At 42.3% G+C, this 20,178-nt stretch overlaps 3 protein-coding genes across 5 annotated transcripts; 2 read left to right on the plus strand and 1 right to left on the minus strand.

Annotated features, from left to right (window-relative positions):
* Positions 1-258: 258 nt before the first annotated feature.
* dnajb11 (DnaJ heat shock protein family (Hsp40) member B11) lies at positions 259-7,183 on the minus strand. Its single transcript, XM_006805828.3, has 10 exons — positions 6,982-7,183; positions 6,401-6,557; positions 4,784-4,881; positions 4,561-4,693; positions 4,219-4,361; positions 2,488-2,570; positions 2,357-2,414; positions 2,122-2,233; positions 1,861-2,020; positions 259-1,298 (listed from the first exon to the last, which is right to left on the minus strand). Exons 1-10 carry the CDS (start codon positions 7,053-7,055, stop codon positions 1,234-1,236), a joined length of 1,083 nt encoding a protein of 360 aa, XP_006805891.1. The 5' UTR covers positions 7,056-7,183; the 3' UTR covers positions 259-1,233.
* tbccd1 (TBCC domain containing 1) lies at positions 6,281-15,308 on the plus strand. Of its 3 annotated transcripts, none has more exons than XM_006805830.3 (9): positions 6,281-7,778; positions 8,354-8,418; positions 8,488-8,754; positions 8,884-9,042; positions 9,201-9,317; positions 10,917-11,166; positions 11,256-11,442; positions 11,708-12,238; positions 13,500-15,308. In XM_006805830.3, the coding sequence occupies exons 2-9, from the start codon at positions 8,356-8,358 to the stop codon at positions 13,711-13,713; spliced, it is 1,788 nt and encodes a 595-aa protein (XP_006805893.1). In that variant the 5' UTR covers positions 6,281-7,778; positions 8,354-8,355; the 3' UTR covers positions 13,714-15,308. The 3 variants fall into 3 exon arrangements, with proteins under 3 accessions (XP_006805893.1, XP_006805894.1, XP_006805892.1); XM_006805831.3 differs by having other exon boundaries at positions 6,281-7,627; XM_006805829.3 differs by lacking the exon at positions 6,281-7,778 and adding an exon at positions 7,876-8,011.
* Positions 15,309-17,518: 2,210 nt separating this feature from the next.
* Positions 17,519-19,506, plus strand: crygs2 (crystallin, gamma S2). Its single transcript, XM_006805832.3, has 3 exons — positions 17,519-17,647; positions 17,904-18,146; positions 19,099-19,506. Exons 1-3 carry the CDS (start codon positions 17,519-17,521, stop codon positions 19,369-19,371), a joined length of 645 nt encoding a protein of 214 aa, XP_006805895.3. The 3' UTR covers positions 19,372-19,506.
* The last annotated feature ends 672 nt before the right edge of the window (positions 19,507-20,178 follow it).

Here is a 20,178-nt window from a genome sequence, read left to right on the forward strand (position 1 = left end):
CAAACCCATTGCCCTGTAATGTAACTTACCCCCATATGTAAATTCATGTCAGCACCAAATTCACCCAAAGCACCTGAAGATGCAACCATTTCTACACATCAGTACATCCAATTCTTGTGTGTGGAAAAAAAACAAAAACCTTTTAGTTTTTCCTCCTTCCTTGTAACTTTAGAACTTTAACTTTTAGGCTTTCTAAGCTTGTTATTTACTTGACTCTGACATCATCTACTGGTGAATCTGGGGTACAACATGCCAACAGAATTTGTAGAAATCTTTATTTATATTGTCAATCAAAAGTACAATATCCCCTAGGAAATGTATAAACTGCCAAATAATTTACATTTAAGGCCACGACACTCAGAATTGGGAGGCAGCATCGCGCTTAAGAGTCAAGGTAAATCAGAAAAGCCCATTATAGTCAACAGGGACGCCGTTCTTCATAGAGTGAAGTCCCTTTGAGCTATAGAGTGTCAGAGGTGTGGAAAACACACGCTGGAGCAAACTGCCTTCACTGTTTAACTTAAGAGGTCAACTCCTGTCACAGTGAACGTGGGGCTGTGCAATGCTGACAGTTCTCCAGTCACATCATGTCAAACAGAAACGTGCCAACATAAGTTAGGAAAACTCAAACACAACAAACAAGTTTGGATTTGTTCTTTCCTATTTACAGAGTATTATTGAACAGGAGTCAGGCCAGAGCAACAACAGTTCCATCACTCAACAAGTGATACTGTTACATTCATAAAACTCATCTAAAACAAAAAGACCAGAAATGGAGAAACTTCTGCTCTTGCACAGGTTGAACATTCTTCAGATATCCAGTTTGTCAGTAGCTCATCCTTCAGCAGACGCAGAGGGCTGTAACGGTGTCCTCTCCACAAAGGAGCAGCGGTTGACACATGAGTAGGTGCTTTCAGATACAAAGAAGTAAACTTGACATACAAATAAGGACAAAAAGACCTACTGTTACAGGGTAATGCAGGGAATGAAAAGGTTCAGCGTGTCCATTTTTACACCTCACATAAAACATCTGCTGTTGTGCTACTGCTGATAAGATGTAGAACATTTAAAAAGTAAAAACAAATTTGATTCAAGCCATCCTGAGACAAATCTGAAAAATAATAAATACACCCTGGCTAGGATTACAGATCACGCTCCTGCTGACTGAACAAGTGTGTCTGTGTGTGTGTTTGGGTGGTATGTGAATCAGTTCAGGCGCTGTCGCTCGGTGCGTTAGTATCCTTGTAGTCCGTTGTAAACCTTCTGTACAGATCCCTGTTTCAGAAGATTCCGAATACCTGCAACGACACGGTGACAGCTGCTGTTAAAAACCTTTCCCCGCGAGCAGATCGAACTACAACATCATTGATCCTGTTCAGAAATGAGAACATGTAACAAAGTGACAGACTGTTCTTCTGTCCCATTCAATTAAATTAAAATACATATAGAATAACTACTTACCATATAAACCTTTTCTGAAGACAAACTTTTAAAAAAGGTATAACTTCAATTTATAAACTCTAAATTCAACTATTTGTTTTTGGCATCTCTCTTTGGAAATTTGAATCACTTACAGGGGACCAATCCTTATTTTCTGTTATGTACGTAGTGTTCTTATGGTTGACACGGCCCAAGTTTGGTCAACTCAGACATTCAGTCGCCTGCTCCTCAAATCTTTTGCTTAGGAGGGGCAGCCAATCAGAAGAACTTGAAAGAGCTAACATGCCTCGTTTAAAAGAGAAGCAGGAAAGCCTTGTAAGATAAATAAGGACTAAATGAGCAGAATACAGTAGGTCCCCTTAAGATATGATGTGTCCTTAACTTCTCCCAGCCCGCCCTTTAACACTGCCACACTCTGACCTTCTTTCTGCTGGTCGTCGAGCTGTGTCTGAGGAAAGTCTACATCGAACGTGATGATGAGGGAACCTCGAATGTTGACGTTGTCAAAGTTGGGCAGTCCCTCTCCTTTCTTCCACATTCGAGCACCGGGCTTTGTGATCTTATCCCTCACTATGTGGACCTGCCAGGCAAAGACAGACAAACATTTACTATTAATCTTATACATGTTTTTATTTTTCCCCAAATAATCTAATCTTTCAAAACAAGAAGCATATACAGAACCTTGTGTCCATCCAAATGTACTATATCCATCTCAAAGCCAACCAGTGACTCCACCAGAGAGATGGTGACATTAGTGTAGAGATCATCTCCTCTGCGCTCAAACACAGGATGTCTATAAAGTAGAAACATCCCCACATCACTTGTCTGTCACTATACTTATATTCTAATTGGTGCACGCCTCTCTCGTTCTCTCTCTCTCTCTCTCTCACACACACACACAGAAATCTGTTCATACTTCAACACTTTGATGCGAAATCGAAGGTCTCCAGGCTCTCCATCGATGTGAGGTTCCCCTGTGGTCAGAGTAAAATGTTAGAAACAGGGAGTGACAAAAAGCTAGCGATTTAAGATTTACAAAGCAGTTACCTTCTCCAATAAAAGGGTACTCCATCTCATCTCTCACTCCTTGCTCAATCTCTACCTCTAAGGTCCTCTCTTCATTCACCAGCCTGCAGATAAGATAACATCAGAGGATGCATTTGTTAATCCCCAAATATGGTCAATTTATTAAGTACGTTAAGCTAAAATCTAGGATTCCTGATGTGTTTTTCAAAATATCCCATAAGCATTTCCCCCCCCATTTCTTTCAGTCTGCTGTTGAACTTTGTGACTCAGAACTTGTTCTAGTGGAATGCAGTCATGTGGACGCTGTACCAGTCCATCATGGTGAAGGGAGAGCCGAGTGTAAAAGCAAAGATCTCAGTTTACTTGTTGATCTACGTGCCTACCCTCGCCTATGGTCATAAACTTAGCAGTGATTGAAAGAACAAGACACAAGTGGCAGAAATGAGCTTTCCAAAGGTCATCTGGCCAGTCCCTTAGAGCAGCGGTCCCTGACCGCTGGGAACCGCTGTGAGTCGTTTGGTACTGGATCGCGAGAGTAGAGGCTCGGGTGTGAAATTCACAGCTTTTAGCATCATTTTTGTCATTTTTATTGTTAATTTGGTTTCCCTGGGTCTCTTCCTGTGTGTTATGAATAAATCTTTTTTTTTGGTACTGGTTTTATTTTGTTGTATTTATCCACGACACCTTAAAGGCCGGTCTGTGGCGCAAAAAAGGTTGGGGACCGCTGCCTTAGAGAGAGCGAGAGAAAGCCAATAATTGAAGAGGGGCTAAGAGCAGAGCTGCTACACCTCCACATCGAAAGGTGCCAGTTGAGGTGGTTTGGGCATGCCCATGGGGAGGAGGCCCCGGGGCAGACTCAGGACATGCTGAAGCTCCCCTGGATAAGCAGGGGCAGTTGGCTAGGGAGAGGGAGGTCCAGGGTTCTCTGCCTAGACTCCTGCCCCCACAACCCAGTTACGGATACATGGAATAAAATGGATGGGTGGGTGGCATATTTGTTTACATCACATTAACAGGTTTTGTTGGTAACAGTGTAATAATGTAGCTTGATCGTCTATCTTGAGATCTGGATCTGTATTCTCGGGTTCATTTCAAATCCAATCATAAGGTCTTGGCAACTAAAACACACCCTGATGGAGAAAGAAGATCAACTCTGCCAGAAACTTCGCACATCAGGAAATAAGAATCGGAAGTGATTGAAAGAAGCAATACATGATCTAAAAATCAGTACCGACTTTGATACATGTAATAAAACACACCTGACATCTGTAGCAACAGATCAATGTCATTCTGAGAGAGCTAGACAACATACAACCTGAAGCAGTTATCAAAAATTAAAATGGAAGCATCGCAGATTCAAACCCTGTAGCTGTACAATCGGTGGCCAAGTCCAAACTTGGGTTAGAGACATTCAAATTTACGACTTCAGATGCTTCATCTCATTTTCAGTGGTGTCCAAAATGGGGTTATCATTTATAAATTGAGTAGTAACATCTGTACTGTGTTCTTGTGTTGCTCAATATCTGTCCCTTTGTTTTACTGGTGCAGCAGAGTTGCTTTGTTTGATTGAGAGTTCAACATATTCCTCATAATGCCTCACAAACAGCAGGTGGGTGGGGCTTCTGCACCAGAGCTGTGTGCCTGAGATGACCACATTAGGGACATTTTCTATGATGTCACAGCCATGTATCACAGAAAATAAGGAAAAGCATAATAGGCCCCATTTAATGATGACAACAGGAGCTGACTTACTTCACATTGGGACACTCATCGCACACCATTTCCTGAGTCATCTGGAAACGTCCAGGTCCAAGCTGGGTCGTCCTCATTTCCTGTCTGCAATTACACTTCCTTTTACCAGGAGCTTCTTTAGCTACAGGCTTGTTACGTACAACCTGCATACAGCGGGAAAAATAAGTGTTGATAACATGAAAATCTACAGGTAGTAAATTAGACGATTCATCGGTAACCCTTGCAGTTTGATCACTGAATGAAGTGACACTCTATAGCTAGCTCCTCTTTGTGGAACAAACTTGAAATGTGAATAAAGGATGCTAAAGACTGTTCGTTTGGAAACCAGGAGTTTCTCCACACCTCCACAAAGTTCCCAGAGTAAACCTCTTCCAGTGTAACCTCCAGGTCCAGTATTATGTCATTTCCTCTGGGAATATTCCTGTCCTGCTGCTGTCGGTTGCCACCAAACATGAACCCAAAGTCACCAAAGAAGCTACAGAGGGAGGAACAGTAGCATGAGTGGACATTATACATACATTTAGCTGAACCTGGCATAAAATCCAGCTGAGCTCATGAAACCAACCTGGAGAAGATATCGTTGTGAGAGCTGTGGTGACCCTCTTTGAGCCCGTCCTCTCCATACATGTCATACTGTTTCCTTTTCTCCTCATCTGAGAGGACCTACAAACAGACAACCTGTCAATCACACAATGGCCACATGCCGCAGTCTTTGTTCTCTCCGCTGATACGTGTGAGTGTCATTATTTAATGTTAAAAAAAACAACAAAAAAACAACAACACAAAAATGTCGATGGGCTCTTGAAAGCTGTGTTAGTTTTTGAAATTGACTGTGATTCATTAAACAATGAAATGAAAACTCAGTGAACTGTTACTACTGAATCAATCTTAAGGCTTACGTATAAAATATACACTTTTTCAAATATGAGAATACAAACAGTTGACCCATTAGAAGGAACTCCCAGCAATTACATTGTGGCTGTAGAAGTGCCTTCAACTGAGAAAAGCAGCAATGGCTCCATTCTTAGATTTTGATGAGAATTTGGAAATTCATAGAAAACTTTTACAGCTGTTGCTAGTGCTAATCAGTTTGTCATTATCTCCCGTTGTTTCAACCACAGACTATAGATAAAAGATTATCTCGCATCATTAAGCATCAAGCTGAACCTCATTTCTTTTTGTCAACCTTTTTGAAACTAGATATAAGTGAGAGGCAGATCAGACTGTACTGAGAAATAATCTTCTTGACTCTAGCAGTGAGCATAATTTACAACATGAAGATTATGCTGTAACAGGACTTGTAACTAGTAAGTGACATCCTCAACCAACGAAGAAGGTGTTTACTGAGATGACAGAGGGCTCTCTTCCCTCATTCAGCAACAACAGGCAAAAAATCCAAGTGGGAAGGTCCCAAGTTAAACTTCAAGGTGAGCACCTGAAGAGACTACCAAAGAATGTTGGATATGTTGCTGTTTCTACATTTAGTAAGCCATTTCAAATTCTGGTTTTGAAATATTTTTATTTGTTATTTATTGTACCACCACTTTAGATTTCTTTAAACAAATACCTACTGAACTTTATGGTTGAGATTGTTATCGTTTTGGTGCCTGAGGTACCTCAATAGCAACAATTTAAAAAACAAAACAAAACACAACTTCAAAAGAATTTATGTAGATCTTGTCAATTATTTTCTATTATTTTTATTATATTGTCATTCATTTAGAGATACATTTATAGACCCACCTCGACTAATAAAACTCGATTAATAACCAATTTCAGTTTTGTGTTACAAATCAGTGAACTCGCTGCGGCATCCTTCCGTTTTTAAAAGAAACGTGAACGTTTGACACGGAAACACCTGCAGCGCTTATCCGAATCCACTCCCACTCATCCACGTCTGAATTTTCAATACACCAGCTGTGCTGCCTGACAGCCAATCAGATTCAGCCACACGGTCTAATCGTCCAATCGCAGAGATCTTACCAACAACAACCAAATTTCAGGCTTATAAAACAGTTGTATTGGGCGCTTTTATACTCACATAGGATTAAATCTACGCTACTGTCCCCGAACACAGCTGATACTATGAAACTATAACAGTCTTTTAACTCAAAAACAATTTTATTGTTGCTCATCTCGGATATCACTAGCATCAAGAACACAACAATGGCTACACATCTACCTCATAGGCTGCCCCCAAGTCTGCGAACTTGTCCTGGGCTTGCGGGTCGTCTTGGTTTCTGTCGGGGTGTAACTGCAAAGCCAGCTTTCTGTAGGCCTTCTTGATGTCCCTGATTGATGCACTCTTGCTCACCCCCAAGATTTTATAGAAATCTCGCCTACAGGAGAGAGGAAGATGGCACAAATGAGGCAGACACAGGAGGCACAGAGGTAGAAGAAAAAGGAGAAACCGTTATCAAATGGCAATGGTGCTACTTTTAGATTGTAGCCAACTCGGTGTTTTACAATCTCCGGGGGGTAAGCCAGTTTGGCTTCCATAGACAGTATGCAGCAGCTTCATCTGCCGTAATCGCTAGCTCCAAGCTAACTAAGCTAGGTAGTCACTTAAAACACGGCCCTTGCAAGTGGTGGATACGCTTTTTAATGAGAGAGGCGCAAAAGACGACGAAAGCACTTATTAGCAAGTTAGCTCTGTGTGTCAGACTGTTCCACGCATGGAGAGCACGTCTAGACCAATCACAGTGAAACATGTGTACCAGCTGGCGATGCTGTTTCGCCGCTGTCCGAGCGAACACCACTTACCCGGCAAGCACCGCCGTAGTAGCATAAAGAAGCAGGCAGCACACGTTACACAGATTCATCCCTTTAGCAGCCATAGATCTTAGGATTTCTCAAGGAGGTAGCAAAGAACAACCGGCTTTTTAAAGCTCGGATCCCAGCTGCCAGTCAGTCAGCCACAAGCCTTCTTCCTCCTGTCAGAGAAAGCCCGCCCACTGGATGTCGGCAAATCATCCTCTCCCGAAAAACTCTGCCCAGCGTTAAAGAGACAGCTCACACCTTTCTTCTCAGCAGCCCTTTCTTGTCATATATAACTGTTTGCACCGATGTTTTTGGGGGGGTTTTTTTTGTTTTTTGCTTTTGTTTTTTGTTACATGTATAAGTACAACTAATAAAAAACTGAACATTTCGGTGAATAAAAAAAACCCGGGCACCATGCTCATAGTGCAGGCTGAAGCGCGGCCCCGGGAGCTGCGCGCAACAGATGTCTGCTGAGATCTGTGTGGAGAGGAGGGCGCCAAATAGGAAGGACGGCAGATGTGCGTCTGACAACAAACCAGGAACCACTGCACTCGTCCTCCTCTGTATACCTAGGAGTCCTTGACCTGTCGGCCCTTTTCTCATTCAGGCCGAAGATCCCAGTAACAGGACGAGGACACAAAGTCTGACAGTAAGATCCAGAGCTGTCCTAGCTCAGCTAGCTAACTGGAGCTAAGCTAAGCTGACCAGCCCTACTTTTTTATGTTGGAGTTAACTTTATGAGCAAATAGCAGTGCGCCTGGTATTCGGCTTCATTTCTTGTTGTGCCACAGCAAAAACAAGTGAGTTTTGTGCATATATTTACTGTGTTACTGGATTGATGTTAGCTTAGTTTTGATTAGCTTGTCAAACTTGAAATTAGATGCCTAGTGTTGATGGCACGAGCAGCCTGGTTGCCAGGAAGATATTTTTCAACCTGTAATTAAACGGTCATTTTTGAAGATTAGGTCTGTTGTCGCTGTACTAAATAAACAACAAAGAGAAGGTTCATGAAATGCGATGAGTTTAAAAAAAAGTGAGTAAAAGCAGAACATCCTGCGCTGTATCTGAATTGATACACAGTTGTGTGTGTACATAGTTAAAGTGGCTGGAGTATGAGTGACATGGTGAACTAAACAGTGTGGACAGAGGTTGAGTCTGTGCGAAATAACAAAGCATTAAGTTATTGTAACTGTCCAGTTTGACCAGTTTAACTGCTAGTGCTCCCCAGCTCCTTCCCTGGTTCGTGACTAATAATCATAATCCAGTAATGGCTCTGTCATTGTGATTTAAAAGTGCATTGTACTTATACAGTGTCAAATACTCAAGTAATTAATTATCGGTGTATGTCACATGTTTTTGTACTCTGTTTCTTCAGACATGGAGACAAACGGTGTGAGCATATGGCCACGCATGGAACCGTTCCTACTTGGTGCCCTACAGGTAAATATACTCCCACTATCATCCAAGAGCTGTAAATCTTGTAAATAGCATGAATTACTATCGTTGTAGGTGGCACCATCCTCCAAGCTAAACCTACACTATCTTCGAAAGATGGCTATCTACGTGCGAACAAGGAATGGCTGCTTCCCCATCCTGAGCTGGCCCATGTGGAGGCATATCGCCTGTGGAAAGTTGCAGCTTCCAGAAGACCTTGCGTGGCTCTACTTTGAGACCTATGACCTTCTGATAGGTCATACACCAGAGGAGAGGCTGGAGTGGGCTGAATGTCTTTCCCAGTGTTCTACTAAAAGTGAGCTGGACCAGCAGAGGAACAAGGTTAAATAAAGTTAAAATATTTATTCCAAGGACTGATACTATTGTAACCTTGCCGTCAGATTTGAAGGAAGAGCGGCTGCATATTGATAGGTAACCTGTGTTTTTTTTCCCCTTTCCTTTGTGCACCAGTTGTCTGTGGACACTCTGCAGTTCCTCCTTTTCCTCTACATTCAGCAGCTGAACCGCGTGTCTCTGCGCACCTCTCTGATTGGGGAAGAGTGGCCCAGCCATCGCACTCGCTCCCCGTCTCCATCAGACAGAGAGTCGAAGACTAGCTATCAAAACAAGGTTCTCTTTGCCATGAAAGATAAAATAGAATGACCAACGATGCAGCAGGATTTATAGTATTGTGTAGTTCTAATTAGATCTGGTGCAAATTATTGTATGGTGGTGTATATGAATTTAACCACTTATAGTCCAGTTTTGTTCCTGTTTTGGTTCTGCAGAATTGGGATGATCAGGCTCACCTGTCCTTCGTGCAAAGCCATCTGGCAGAGATTTTGGAGCTGCTAGTGGAGCCTGGTCAACTGTCGCAATCTGGACAGGCCCTAAGAGACTGCCAGGTCTGGGAACAGCAAGCACACATCCTGCGTTAGGTCACAGACACAATCTAGATATTTTTAACAATATTTGGTGCTAGCCAGAGTATTTAAGATACCAGTATATTTAATATATCTTCTTAAATATATTCTTATAGACATATATGTAGACGCAATCCCTGTGAGCTAATCAGTCTGTTTCAGGTAGTTGTTGCCTCTCTTGCATCTTTATCTTGTCTCTGAGAGTATTTATCTCTAATGTTGTATTCTGAAGCTTGATTTCTACCTCTGCACTGAATCTGTGCAGAGCCCACATGAGAGTCAAATGTTGTTGCCAACATTTCTGCTTGTGCTGGTGTGCCCATGTTGCTCTGCATCTCTTTGCTGAAACACTAGTTAGCGATGGAGTTCTTCTTTGAGTTGATCTGTTCTTTTGCAGCCAATTTGAAAATTGGTATCAGAAGAGGAAGTAGCTGTAAATGTGTAAAAAGAAATGACAGTGTCTAAAGCATCAGTTATAGACATTGCTGGCTGCGTCAATGTGATGTGAACATTCACAGTTACATGTCTGTGTAGTTTCACATCAGGTTACTGCATGCATTACAGCATAGGATTTCAGAACAGTTCAGTTAATGCAGAAGAAAAAATTCTGCAACAGGCATACCACTCACTGTTAGCATCGAGCGCTACCCACCTTCTGTTCAAACCCACTGTGCATGAAGGGCAGCCAATTAGAAGAAAGTTAGCTGGAAGGGAGAAGACCTAAAATAGTTTTGTTTCGGGTAGATGATAACTGTGGAGTTGTACAACGTTGCTTCAGGTTATTGAGGTTTACATTAATTCACAAAAGTTCTCGTAAGGTCCTCCAATAGCATTTCAGTCAGGTTAAGGTCTGGACTTAAAAACCCCACTTTGATTCTTTTCCTTTTCAGCCATCCAGCTGTTTGCTGCCGTTTGACTCTAGAATACTTTGGTATACAGAGGAGCTGATGTTGACTCAGTGACTGTAAAGTGTTTTTTTCAGAGACGAGGCTTTTTCCTAACAGTCCTCCCATTCTTTTCCTAACTGTACCGTTATCAACTTTAACATTTAACATGCTAACCCAGGCCTCTGGACTCTGAGATGTAGCTCTTGGGTGTTTTGCTGTTTCTCAGGGCACTGCACAGTCTGACACTGGGGTGAAATCCTTCTTGAATGTTTTCCACTTGTCAATAATTGTTCTTTCTGCAGAATGATAATAAATAGCCTAACCCCCTTCCCGACTTCATAGACAGCAACAAGTGCTTCTCTAAGATCAGTGCTGGTGTTGTTCCTCCTTCACATTGTAATAGCACACACCTGAATGCTCCAGAGCAGAAAACTGTCAGAACCTCTGCATTTACAGAGGTGGTCAATCTGGCATTTCTGACTTTCCATCTTAATTAATAGATGAGTTAGATTTATGGCTGTACATTTTTTCTTTCACTAGTGTAAATAAAACATTAACAGCAAATTGTAGCTGTTAAAGTAAACTCATTATGTTAAAATTTTTGATTAGAGAATTTCCCTTGTATTAATCTATACTATTTGAAATATAAAAACAAGTCCGTACTGTAACTGATTTCTCAGTCATGTTCTATCAGGTATCCCTGGACGCTGTGCGGAGCTTGGGTCTGCTTCTGGAGGGCTCAGTTTGCCAAGGAAAAGCTGTTCAGCCCATTCACCGGCTGCTGACCAAAGGTCCACTCCAAACACAAGCTGGCTACTCCTCGCTCACCCGTTCCTTCCCCCTGCACAATCTTCTCTCCTGCCTCCAGCGCAGCCTCACTCTGAATCCCTTTGGAATAACTGCCTGTCTCCATTCGGGCAAGAAGCTCGCTTGGGCTCAGCAAGGTTTAGTAAAATCATCTGGCATTAGTCCTTCCTCACGGTCTTCACTTTGTGCCTTTCTTTGACCGCCCATGTGTGTTTGTGTGTTCTAGTGGAAGGGGCCATGAAGAGAGCCAAGATAGCCAGGAACACCCACATGGCACCACCTGGTAGTAAAATGGTGCTGATGTCCCAAGTCTTAAAACAGACCCTGGCTAAAACTTCAGACAAGCTGACTGGTGCCAACATTAAAATCCATAGATGTGCTGATGCCTTCATATACCTTCTCTCACCTCTCAGGTAAGGTTGCCTTCTAGTAATAGAAGATGGGTTATCTTTAGCATACAGGCCAAGAGTGCAAGCACCATAAGCAGAATTGATAGGCAGGCAGACTAATGATTACAAGGAATTGCCCTACTGGGAACCGGTTTTCTACAAGAACTGGTTCTTGATTCCCGTTCCTAGGCTGACTGTCAGTTGGCTGATCTCTGGCTGAAAGCGGCAGTTTTCAGTGGCTGTATCTGTACAGTTTATGTTCTTTCTGTTGTTGAATTTGTTCCTTTAGATCAGTCAGTGTGGACAAATGCCGTGACAGCACTGTGGTTCTGGGTCCCGTTGAGACCAGCGTCCACATCCACAGCTGCCAGAATGTGCGGGTGGTGTGCATGGCCGGCCGAATTGTTATTGGAACTTCCTCACGTTGCACCATCCATGCCCTTACGCCCACACGCCCGTTGCTACTGCCGGGAAACATGGACATTACTCTAGGTCCTTTCCACACTTTCTACCCTTCCTTGGAGGATCACATGGCCAGCGTGGGGCTGGCGGTTGTCCCTAATCTCTGGGATCAGCCCTTACTACTGGTGACCGAGGGCCTTGCCAGCCACTCACTCAATACGTTGTCCAGCCCAGACCCCTCCTGCTACCGCTTGCTGCCACCATCAGAGTTCCACACGCTGGTCGTGCCTTTTCAGATGGAGGGAGACACGTGTGAGGTGCCCGGTGGTCTGCCTCCTTCATACCAGGCAGCTCTGGACGAAAAGAAGAGGAGGATACAGAACTGGCAGAAGACTGTGATAGAGGCCCGGCTGAGCAAGTGAGTGAGAAATTGACCCCCAAACCTTTATTAAGCAGTGGCTCAGCCACCTATACATGTGTTCAAGTAAGTTTTAGTGTTTCATTATGTAGCGTGCCTTTTAATCAGTGGAAAATTGTAACAGCAAAGGCATTCCAAAAAATCAATATGAATGTCAGTTAACTGCTGTGTGTGAGAGATATGCAGTTCAGTGAGCACACTGATGTCAGACGGGTTGCACGAGGCAGCTCTCCACTGGCTCTTTACATTCATAAATAGATGTTCATCTTTTAAAGGAAATACACGTATTTAATGTTTAACTGGCAGGAACACGATTGTATATCTGCATACCAAAAGTTTTGGCAGTGGCACCACTCGATTGGTCAGTGATGTGACATCTAAATTGTCTGTCAGACAAGAGACAAGGCAAGAGTTTTGGATTTGTTTCAAAACATTCGATTTCATATAGTATCCATGTACTGGTCAGAGACCGATGGAGGAACGTTAGTTAAACAGTCGTTTCAAAGATAGTCTTATTGGAAAGTCTTCATTCTGCTCTGAATGTTGTGATTGGATACTATGACTCTAACTATAATGTACAACACTGAAGGTGCTGTGAGGATTCATGTTTGGAAGCATTAGATTGTGATCCACTCTTTCTGAACTGGGTTGCAATTTGTGCTTACAAGAAAATCTGAAAAATCAGAAAGTTTTCAGCTTGAAAAACTGCTACAAATTTATATAGACAAACTAATGCCTCCTACAGAGGCTAGTCTTTGTTTTAACTCCAAAACAGGAATATGATATCCAATCATCTGGAGTGCTGAGCATGCAGGTAGAGGACTATGGAGGAGTGAAAATGAAGAAGACCTTTATTAAAAAGAAGAAGAGCACAGATAGTGGCTATAGTGGACGCTTCATTAGTTTTAATGCTCAGTTTCACTTCAGTTCTTTGTATGTTAGAACTTCACTCTTGTCTGCGGCTGGTTGGCAGGCCCACATGACCACAAGTGAGAGTGGCCCACAGACCCATTGATCACATACTCTGTACACTGTCTCCATTGACAACATTGACATTGCTACTACTATATACGAGCTATTAAAGTACCGGGCTAAGAAACAGAAAATTAAACACATGCATATTGTTGCTGGAGCATAAATGTAGGAAATAAGGTGAATGATGCTCTCCTTCATGTCAGAAAAACTTTTTTTGTTAAGCTCTGTTATTTTCAATATTATACCGTTTAAATGCAACTTTCTTTTACGTTCTCTTTCTTTCCAGGGAGCAGAAGCAACAGTTCCAGGAATTGGTGGAAATGAAGTTTCATGAGTGGCTTCTGGAAACGAGTCACAGGCAGGAACTGGACAGCCTAATCCCACCCACAATAGCCTCTGTAAAGGACTCTGATGGGGCAGGAGCAGACACCAACCAAGTTAATGATCCCAAACATATGAGGACTGGACAGGCAGTGGGACAGTCATCCATGGCGTGTTGAATTTTACTGTTTGCTTTTTTTGCCAGCAGAATAATTGCACCTGTAAATTAAGGCAGCATGGCCGTTTGCACATGCAGGTTACATATGGTCTTCTTCTCATACGGTGCTGCTGTGAGTTCTTGCTGCTGGTTAAGCTTTTCCAGCAGCTTACAGTTGTGTCCAGGGTCACAGTTCCTTCTTGAGAAAAGGCAGCTAAATGTTTGACATGTCTAAAGTGGGAGTGAATTGGCTTGTTATCAAACAACATCATGTGCCACACACACTCTGTAAAGATGAGGCATGTGTGAAGTCGCCACATGCTTTAAAGAGACATTTTCCTGCTTATTGTCTTCTTCAGAGTGAGGATGAGGAGGAACAAACCAGGCACAACGATTAACTGTGATTGACAGTCGAGTAAATAAACCCAGACCATTGTTTTCAAGCAGTCAGTCTTTTTTTCAGATGTAATTTGGTACCAACTGTCCATCCAGTGTTTAGGTGAACTTTGTGTTGCAATAGAAAAACCAAAACCTGTTTGAATTAATTTGATAGACAGCTTTCAGGTGCTGAATTATGGGTAACTGTGGTCAGTGTGGTCATGGACTATGAAGCAACATTAATAGGATAGCAGAAAGCTATGGTTTTTAAGCTAGTGAACTCAAACAGAGCCTAGATATGTTGAACTTGCTTCCTAGCACAGCCCTCTGGAGACCCTGTCGTCTCTTCCATGCACCTACTGACGCCTAATCTTCTCAAACAGACCTCGTATACAAGTTTTCTGAGGGAACCTGCTAAGCATTTAAAGATAGAGGATGTAGATGCTGAACATTTTAAGCACTTCGAATCTAAAGGGGCATGTTAGTACCTAGATTGTAATAGTATTATTTTTTTTAGAATATTAATAAAGCATTTTCGTGTGTGTGTGTGTGTGTGTGTGTGTGTGTGTGTGTGTGTGTGTGTGTGTGTGTGTGTGTGTGTGTGTGTGTGTGTGTGTGTGTGTGTGTGTGTGTGTGTGTGTGTGTGTGTGTGTGTGTGTGTGTGTGTGTGTGTGTGTGTGTGTGTAACCCGTTACTCACATGCTGCTAATAGCTGTAGTGACGCTGTTTTGTGTGCTCGATTTTGCTCTCACATGACAGTGCAGCTGCAGAGTCGTGCTTGAATTTCTTCAGTACAACAGAACAAGCTAATCTGCTGTTCCAGCTGAGGCAGGATTTAATAAACAGGTGACCAGTTTTCCAAGAAAACTTAAATGTATATTTATTTTTGAATAAAGATGTCGATTTTTAGCACTGCATAATAATTATTTTTCATAAATCTACTTTACCTCTAGAATAACTGTTAGCAGTGAATACCTCCAAGTGTACTTCAGGCAGTTAGCTTCCTCTTTCCACATGTACTTTACGGCACGCTGAATTTTGAGCGCTGAAAATACAAAATATGATGTAAATTATACACAGAAGGCCTGCTTGAAATCATCAGGGCAGCACTGTATTGGAAATAGCAAATGAAGGGAATATGTGCTTAAAACAGTTTCAGGATTCATGCTGTAAACGCCTTAATGCTGTTGTTTACTACAAAAATGGTCCTGTTAATTTGATGCACAGCTCTGTGCAAGAGCACCAAGTCATTTTTAATTGTTAAAAACTGAAATAAAGGTTTTAACTACAACCTGGTCGCATCTTATGTGTTTCTTTGGATATTTACAATAATGTGCAAAAGTCTTCTAACCTTCATTTCTTTGTATTTTATTTCCAAGAAGCCAGACTTTTAGAGTGGTATATTATATATATATTGGTGCCAATAGTTCTCCAGGCTTTCTGAGAGGCTTTCAAAGATTATCTTTGGACATTGTCTGCTTTTTCATTCATTTTCAGTTCAGTCCTTGTACCTCACCATTATTTCCTGTTTGTTAAGCCACTTAACACTGAATTTTATTACACGACAGAACGCACAGTAAAATTTTAATTCTGTAAAAGTTGGAACTTTTGTGTAAAATGTAAATAAGAGCAGAATGCAAAGACTTGCAGATTTCATAAATCGATTCTTTTTTATTCAACGCAGAAGACAATTAAATGTACCATTTTCAGAAAAAAAGCTTATTTTGAATTTGATGGCAGCTGCATGTTCCAAGTTTACCACTGTGCTGCAGTGCCTCTTTTAGCATCAGTTGAAGAGAGCAGCTGCTGGAGTTTTGGGAGAGTAGTGTTGCCCTGTTCTTCTCTGATATAAGAGTCTAGTTCAGGGGTGGGCAACTCCAGGCCTCGAGGGCCGGTGTCCCTGCAGGTTTTAGATGCGTCCTTGAACCAACACAGATGATTTAAATGGCTAAATTAGCTCCTCAACGTGTCCTGAAGTTCTCCAGAGGCCTGGTAATGAACTAATCATGTGATTCAGGTGTGTTGACCCAAGGTGAGATCTAAAACCTGCAGGACACCGGCCTTCGAGGCCTGGAGTTGCCCACCCCTGGTCTAGTTGCTCCATAGTCCAGAGCCTTCTTTGTCTGATTGTTCATTCATGATGAGCCAAATGTTTTCATTTGAAAGGTCTGCACTGCAGGAAAGTCAGTTCAGCACCCGGACCCGTCTACTATGAAGTCATGTTGTTTTGATAGATGCAGCATTCAGTTTAGCATGGTCTTGCTGAGATATTCTTTGTTTTTTGAAAAAGCTGCAGCTTTTGTATTTCACCTTGATGGTGCCTATCCAGATGTGCAAGCTGTCAGATCCATAGGCACCAATACCACATACCATCACAGATTCAGTCTTTTGAACTGAGTGCTGATAACAAGCTGGGTGGTGCCTCTTATACTTTGCCCGGAGGACGTGACCTCTGAGCTTTCCAAAAAGAATTTCAGATTTGGATTTCTCTGACCGCAGAACAGTTTGCACTTTGCCTGGGTCCGTTTGAAAGGAGCTTTGGCCCAGAGACGATGGTGTTGTTTCAGGATCATTTTTTCACGTATGACTTCTTTGACCTGTATTTGGCGCAGTGAACTGTGTTCACAGACAGTGATTTCTGCAAGTGTTCCTGAGCTCATGACAGTTTTTCTTACTTTTAAAGCCTTTTATTGCCCTCATCTATCAAACTCCAAATGAGATCAGTTTAAACATTTGTTATGTTTTCTCTGTTCTATTATAAATAAAAAAATGGGTTCATATTTATGCGGCACCCCAACCTTTTAAATTGTTTACAAATCCACTTTAGTCCAAATTATTGGATTGATTAAAAAATCCTAGAAAATAGGATGCATAAGAAACACAATACTGCAAAAGTAAATCACATATTATGAGTAAGGTTAAAGAAAATAAGTAGCATCAAGAGCAAAAGTGTATAATTGTAAACATTTCATTAAAAGTCACATGCATATTATAACCAGCGCTACATTGTACATTAAGTACTTGTTTCATACGCACATCTACAACACCACTCACTTTTTCTCCTTATTTTTGTTATTTCAGCACTTTCAGACTGAAATTTTGACGTGAGGTCACTCCGTTTGTGATTCCCATTTTTACTTAATAGATGTGAATACTTTCACCACTGCTTTATGTGGATCCATCCAAAAAAGAAATAAGTCATGAGTTGGCAGGTCCTTGCCAGGTGGGAGCAAGCTGGTGGAGCTGGCATGTGTAACGGTGGGCACTGGACCCAGTCAGTAGAGTAGTGGGGTCAATGGACGCTTACCCACGCCTGACCATTATGCCGTAATCCTTCCTCGCTTTTCTGGAAAATCTGAATAGCACTAGAATCACTGACTCAATTTTTGGATCTCATTTTCATGACAAAGCGATTGTTCCCCTTTTGCCTCCACTGTTGCTGTTTATAAATGTGGGAAAGCAGGCATATAAAAGGCACTTGCTCAAAGGCCAGTGCAACATCAAGACCTCAGGGGGAAGCATCACCATCACTCATCATCACCAAGGCTATCCCACACAATATATCCAAGATGGGCAGGGTGAGTCAATGCAAAGAGTTTAGTTTTAATATGCGGGTTCAAAAGTGCATGTGGGAGAGTACAGAGGTTTGCTGCAGATGTTGTTTCCTTATACTCTGTTGTAAATTAAAGCCTCGCTGCTTGTTTGAGCTGCTGTTAACAGTGGCTTTGCTTTAAAATGTCTGAGCTTTCAGACAGGGACCAGGCTTTAGACTGCCTAACAGAGCAAATGTGAAAGGTGGACGAGCACTGAGACTGTTATGCGTTCCCCCCTCAGATTGTCTTCTACGAGGACAAGAACTTCCAGGGCCGTCGCTATGAGTGCGACAGTGACTGCTCAGATTTTCACACCTACCTGAGCCGCTGTAACTCCATCCGGGTGGAGAGTGGAGCCTGGGTGGTGTACGAGAGACCAAACTACATGGGCTACCAGTATGTCTTGAGCAGGGGGGAGTACCCAGAGTATCAGCGCTGGATGGGACTGAACGACCACCTCAGTTCCTGCAAGATGATCCACTTTGTAAGTCAGGTGTTGCCTGCATGCTGCTCTGCTGCAGGTGCACATTTTTTTACCCTGTCTGTCATTTGTTATTGACTGTGCACTGTGAGCACAGACTGCACGCTCAATGACAAAGAGCTGAAGTCTTCACAATGTTCTCCGCAGGTGTGGAGTCGAATTTTAGAATATCTTAAAAGACTGAAGGCACAGAGGGCTCAGGGCATCCCAAAAAAGCATTTAGTATGTGAGATGACATCCAGTCATGTTCATGCTACTGCAGTGCTGTGTCGATGGAGACCAGCGTGACATCAGTCTCTTTGTATGAGCAGGCTTTGGTCCAGCTGACCCACAGCCTGCAGCCTCTTTAAATCAATGCAGTTAGTAGATGCGTGTGTACAGTTTGGTTCTATTTATAAAGGCACAAAACAGTGAGCAAACACACACTGCAAACAATGAAGGATTGATTAATGTAAGGTATCTCACTGATTATGGCAAATATACTGAGTACAGTCCTTCAACAGACTAGTTTACCATGATCATCGAGAGGCAAATTATACACTCAGATACTTGTTTGTTATTTTACTTGCAGCTAGCAAGACAATAAATAAACTTTATATTAAAGTGAACCCCAAGAGTCAGATGATCCCACTATGAGCAGCACGTGGCGACTGTGGGGAAAAGAAACGTGCTTCCAATAGAAAGAGACCTCAGGCTTAGGTGCTGTGACCGGCTGAGAGGTGACAGCATCATTAAACACAAGCAAAGACAAATGAAACTAATGAACTACAATTTTAAAAGTAATCAATAATTTGGATTAGCTTTTCTCTAAACTGCCACACTGTATCTGACAAAATTAGGTGTACATGTAGTGTACGAATTTTCCAATTAGATGCAATTCTAATCTCATTGTATCCTTTCCCTTTTCTTTTCCCTGCACTAACCTCCATCTTCACCTCCCTCCCTCACTTTCCAGACCAGTGGGACCCAGTACAAGATGCAGCTTTATGACAAGGCCGACTTTGGCGGCCAGGCCCTGGAGGCCACAGAGGACTGCCCCTCACTTCTGGAAAAGTTCCGCTGGAGGGAGGTCAACTCCTGTAAGGTCTACGATGGTTGGTGGGTTTTCTACGAGCACTCCAACTACCGTGGACGTCAGTACTTCTTGGAGAAGGGAGAATACCGAAAGCCTGGGGATTGGGGTGCTGCCAGTCCTGCTGTCCAGTCTTTTAGGCGCTTCACTGAATAATTTAAACTCCATCCAAAAATATCAAGAAGACTGTCTGGGCATTATGAGTTAAAGATTTAATTAGAACCTTCATCAACCATGTTTGCGATTTTGAACTAAGGTCTCAAAAATAAAACCTGCAAGTAAGCACAATAATCTTTCTGCGGATTATTTCCATGCATGTTTTGAACCATTTTAGCACATAACTAAAGTTTATTCACTAAAGAAAAAAAAACAAGCCAGCACCTTCCCTCCTAACTGCACAACGGTGGTTAACACGGTTACCTCACAGCAAGAAGGTCTTGGGTTTGAGTCTCAGCTTTCTGTGTCTCTGTGAGTTAACCCTCTGACAGACTGGTGGCCTGTCCAAGTATAACCTGCCTCTCGCCCTGCGACAGGTGGGACACGCTGTCACGGCAAATCTCTCCAACCGTTATTTAACAACACCGTTTATTTAAAATGATAGACAAAAAACAAACAAACAAACAAAAAACAGGAAACATCTAAAAACATTTCAAGCATCCACTGACGAAATGCTGCCACCTCGTGGTGAAAGTTATAGTTTAAAAACCCACCCGTCCATTCAAGTTTTCAAATTCAAATTTCGGCTGGACTTCTGTGTCACGAGAGGTTTGTACCATTAGGCGGAGTATAGAGCTAGCCTCGAGTCTGCCCAGTAGGAGATCATCACTTCATAACAATCTATCAAACTGTTGCAACATGCTAATTTCAGCAATATATAAAAAATAAAAAATACTTCAAAATATTTTACTCACCAGAAGCACAGACTTCTAGCAGGCTGTTAAAGTCATATTATATTTCAATTCA

The sequence above is a fragment of the Neolamprologus brichardi genome, chromosome 16 (assembly GCF_056152115.1).
Source record: "Neolamprologus brichardi isolate AB-2024 chromosome 16, ASM5615211v1, whole genome shotgun sequence".
In the NCBI taxonomy this organism is placed as follows: Eukaryota; Metazoa; Chordata; class Actinopteri; order Cichliformes; family Cichlidae; genus Neolamprologus; species Neolamprologus brichardi.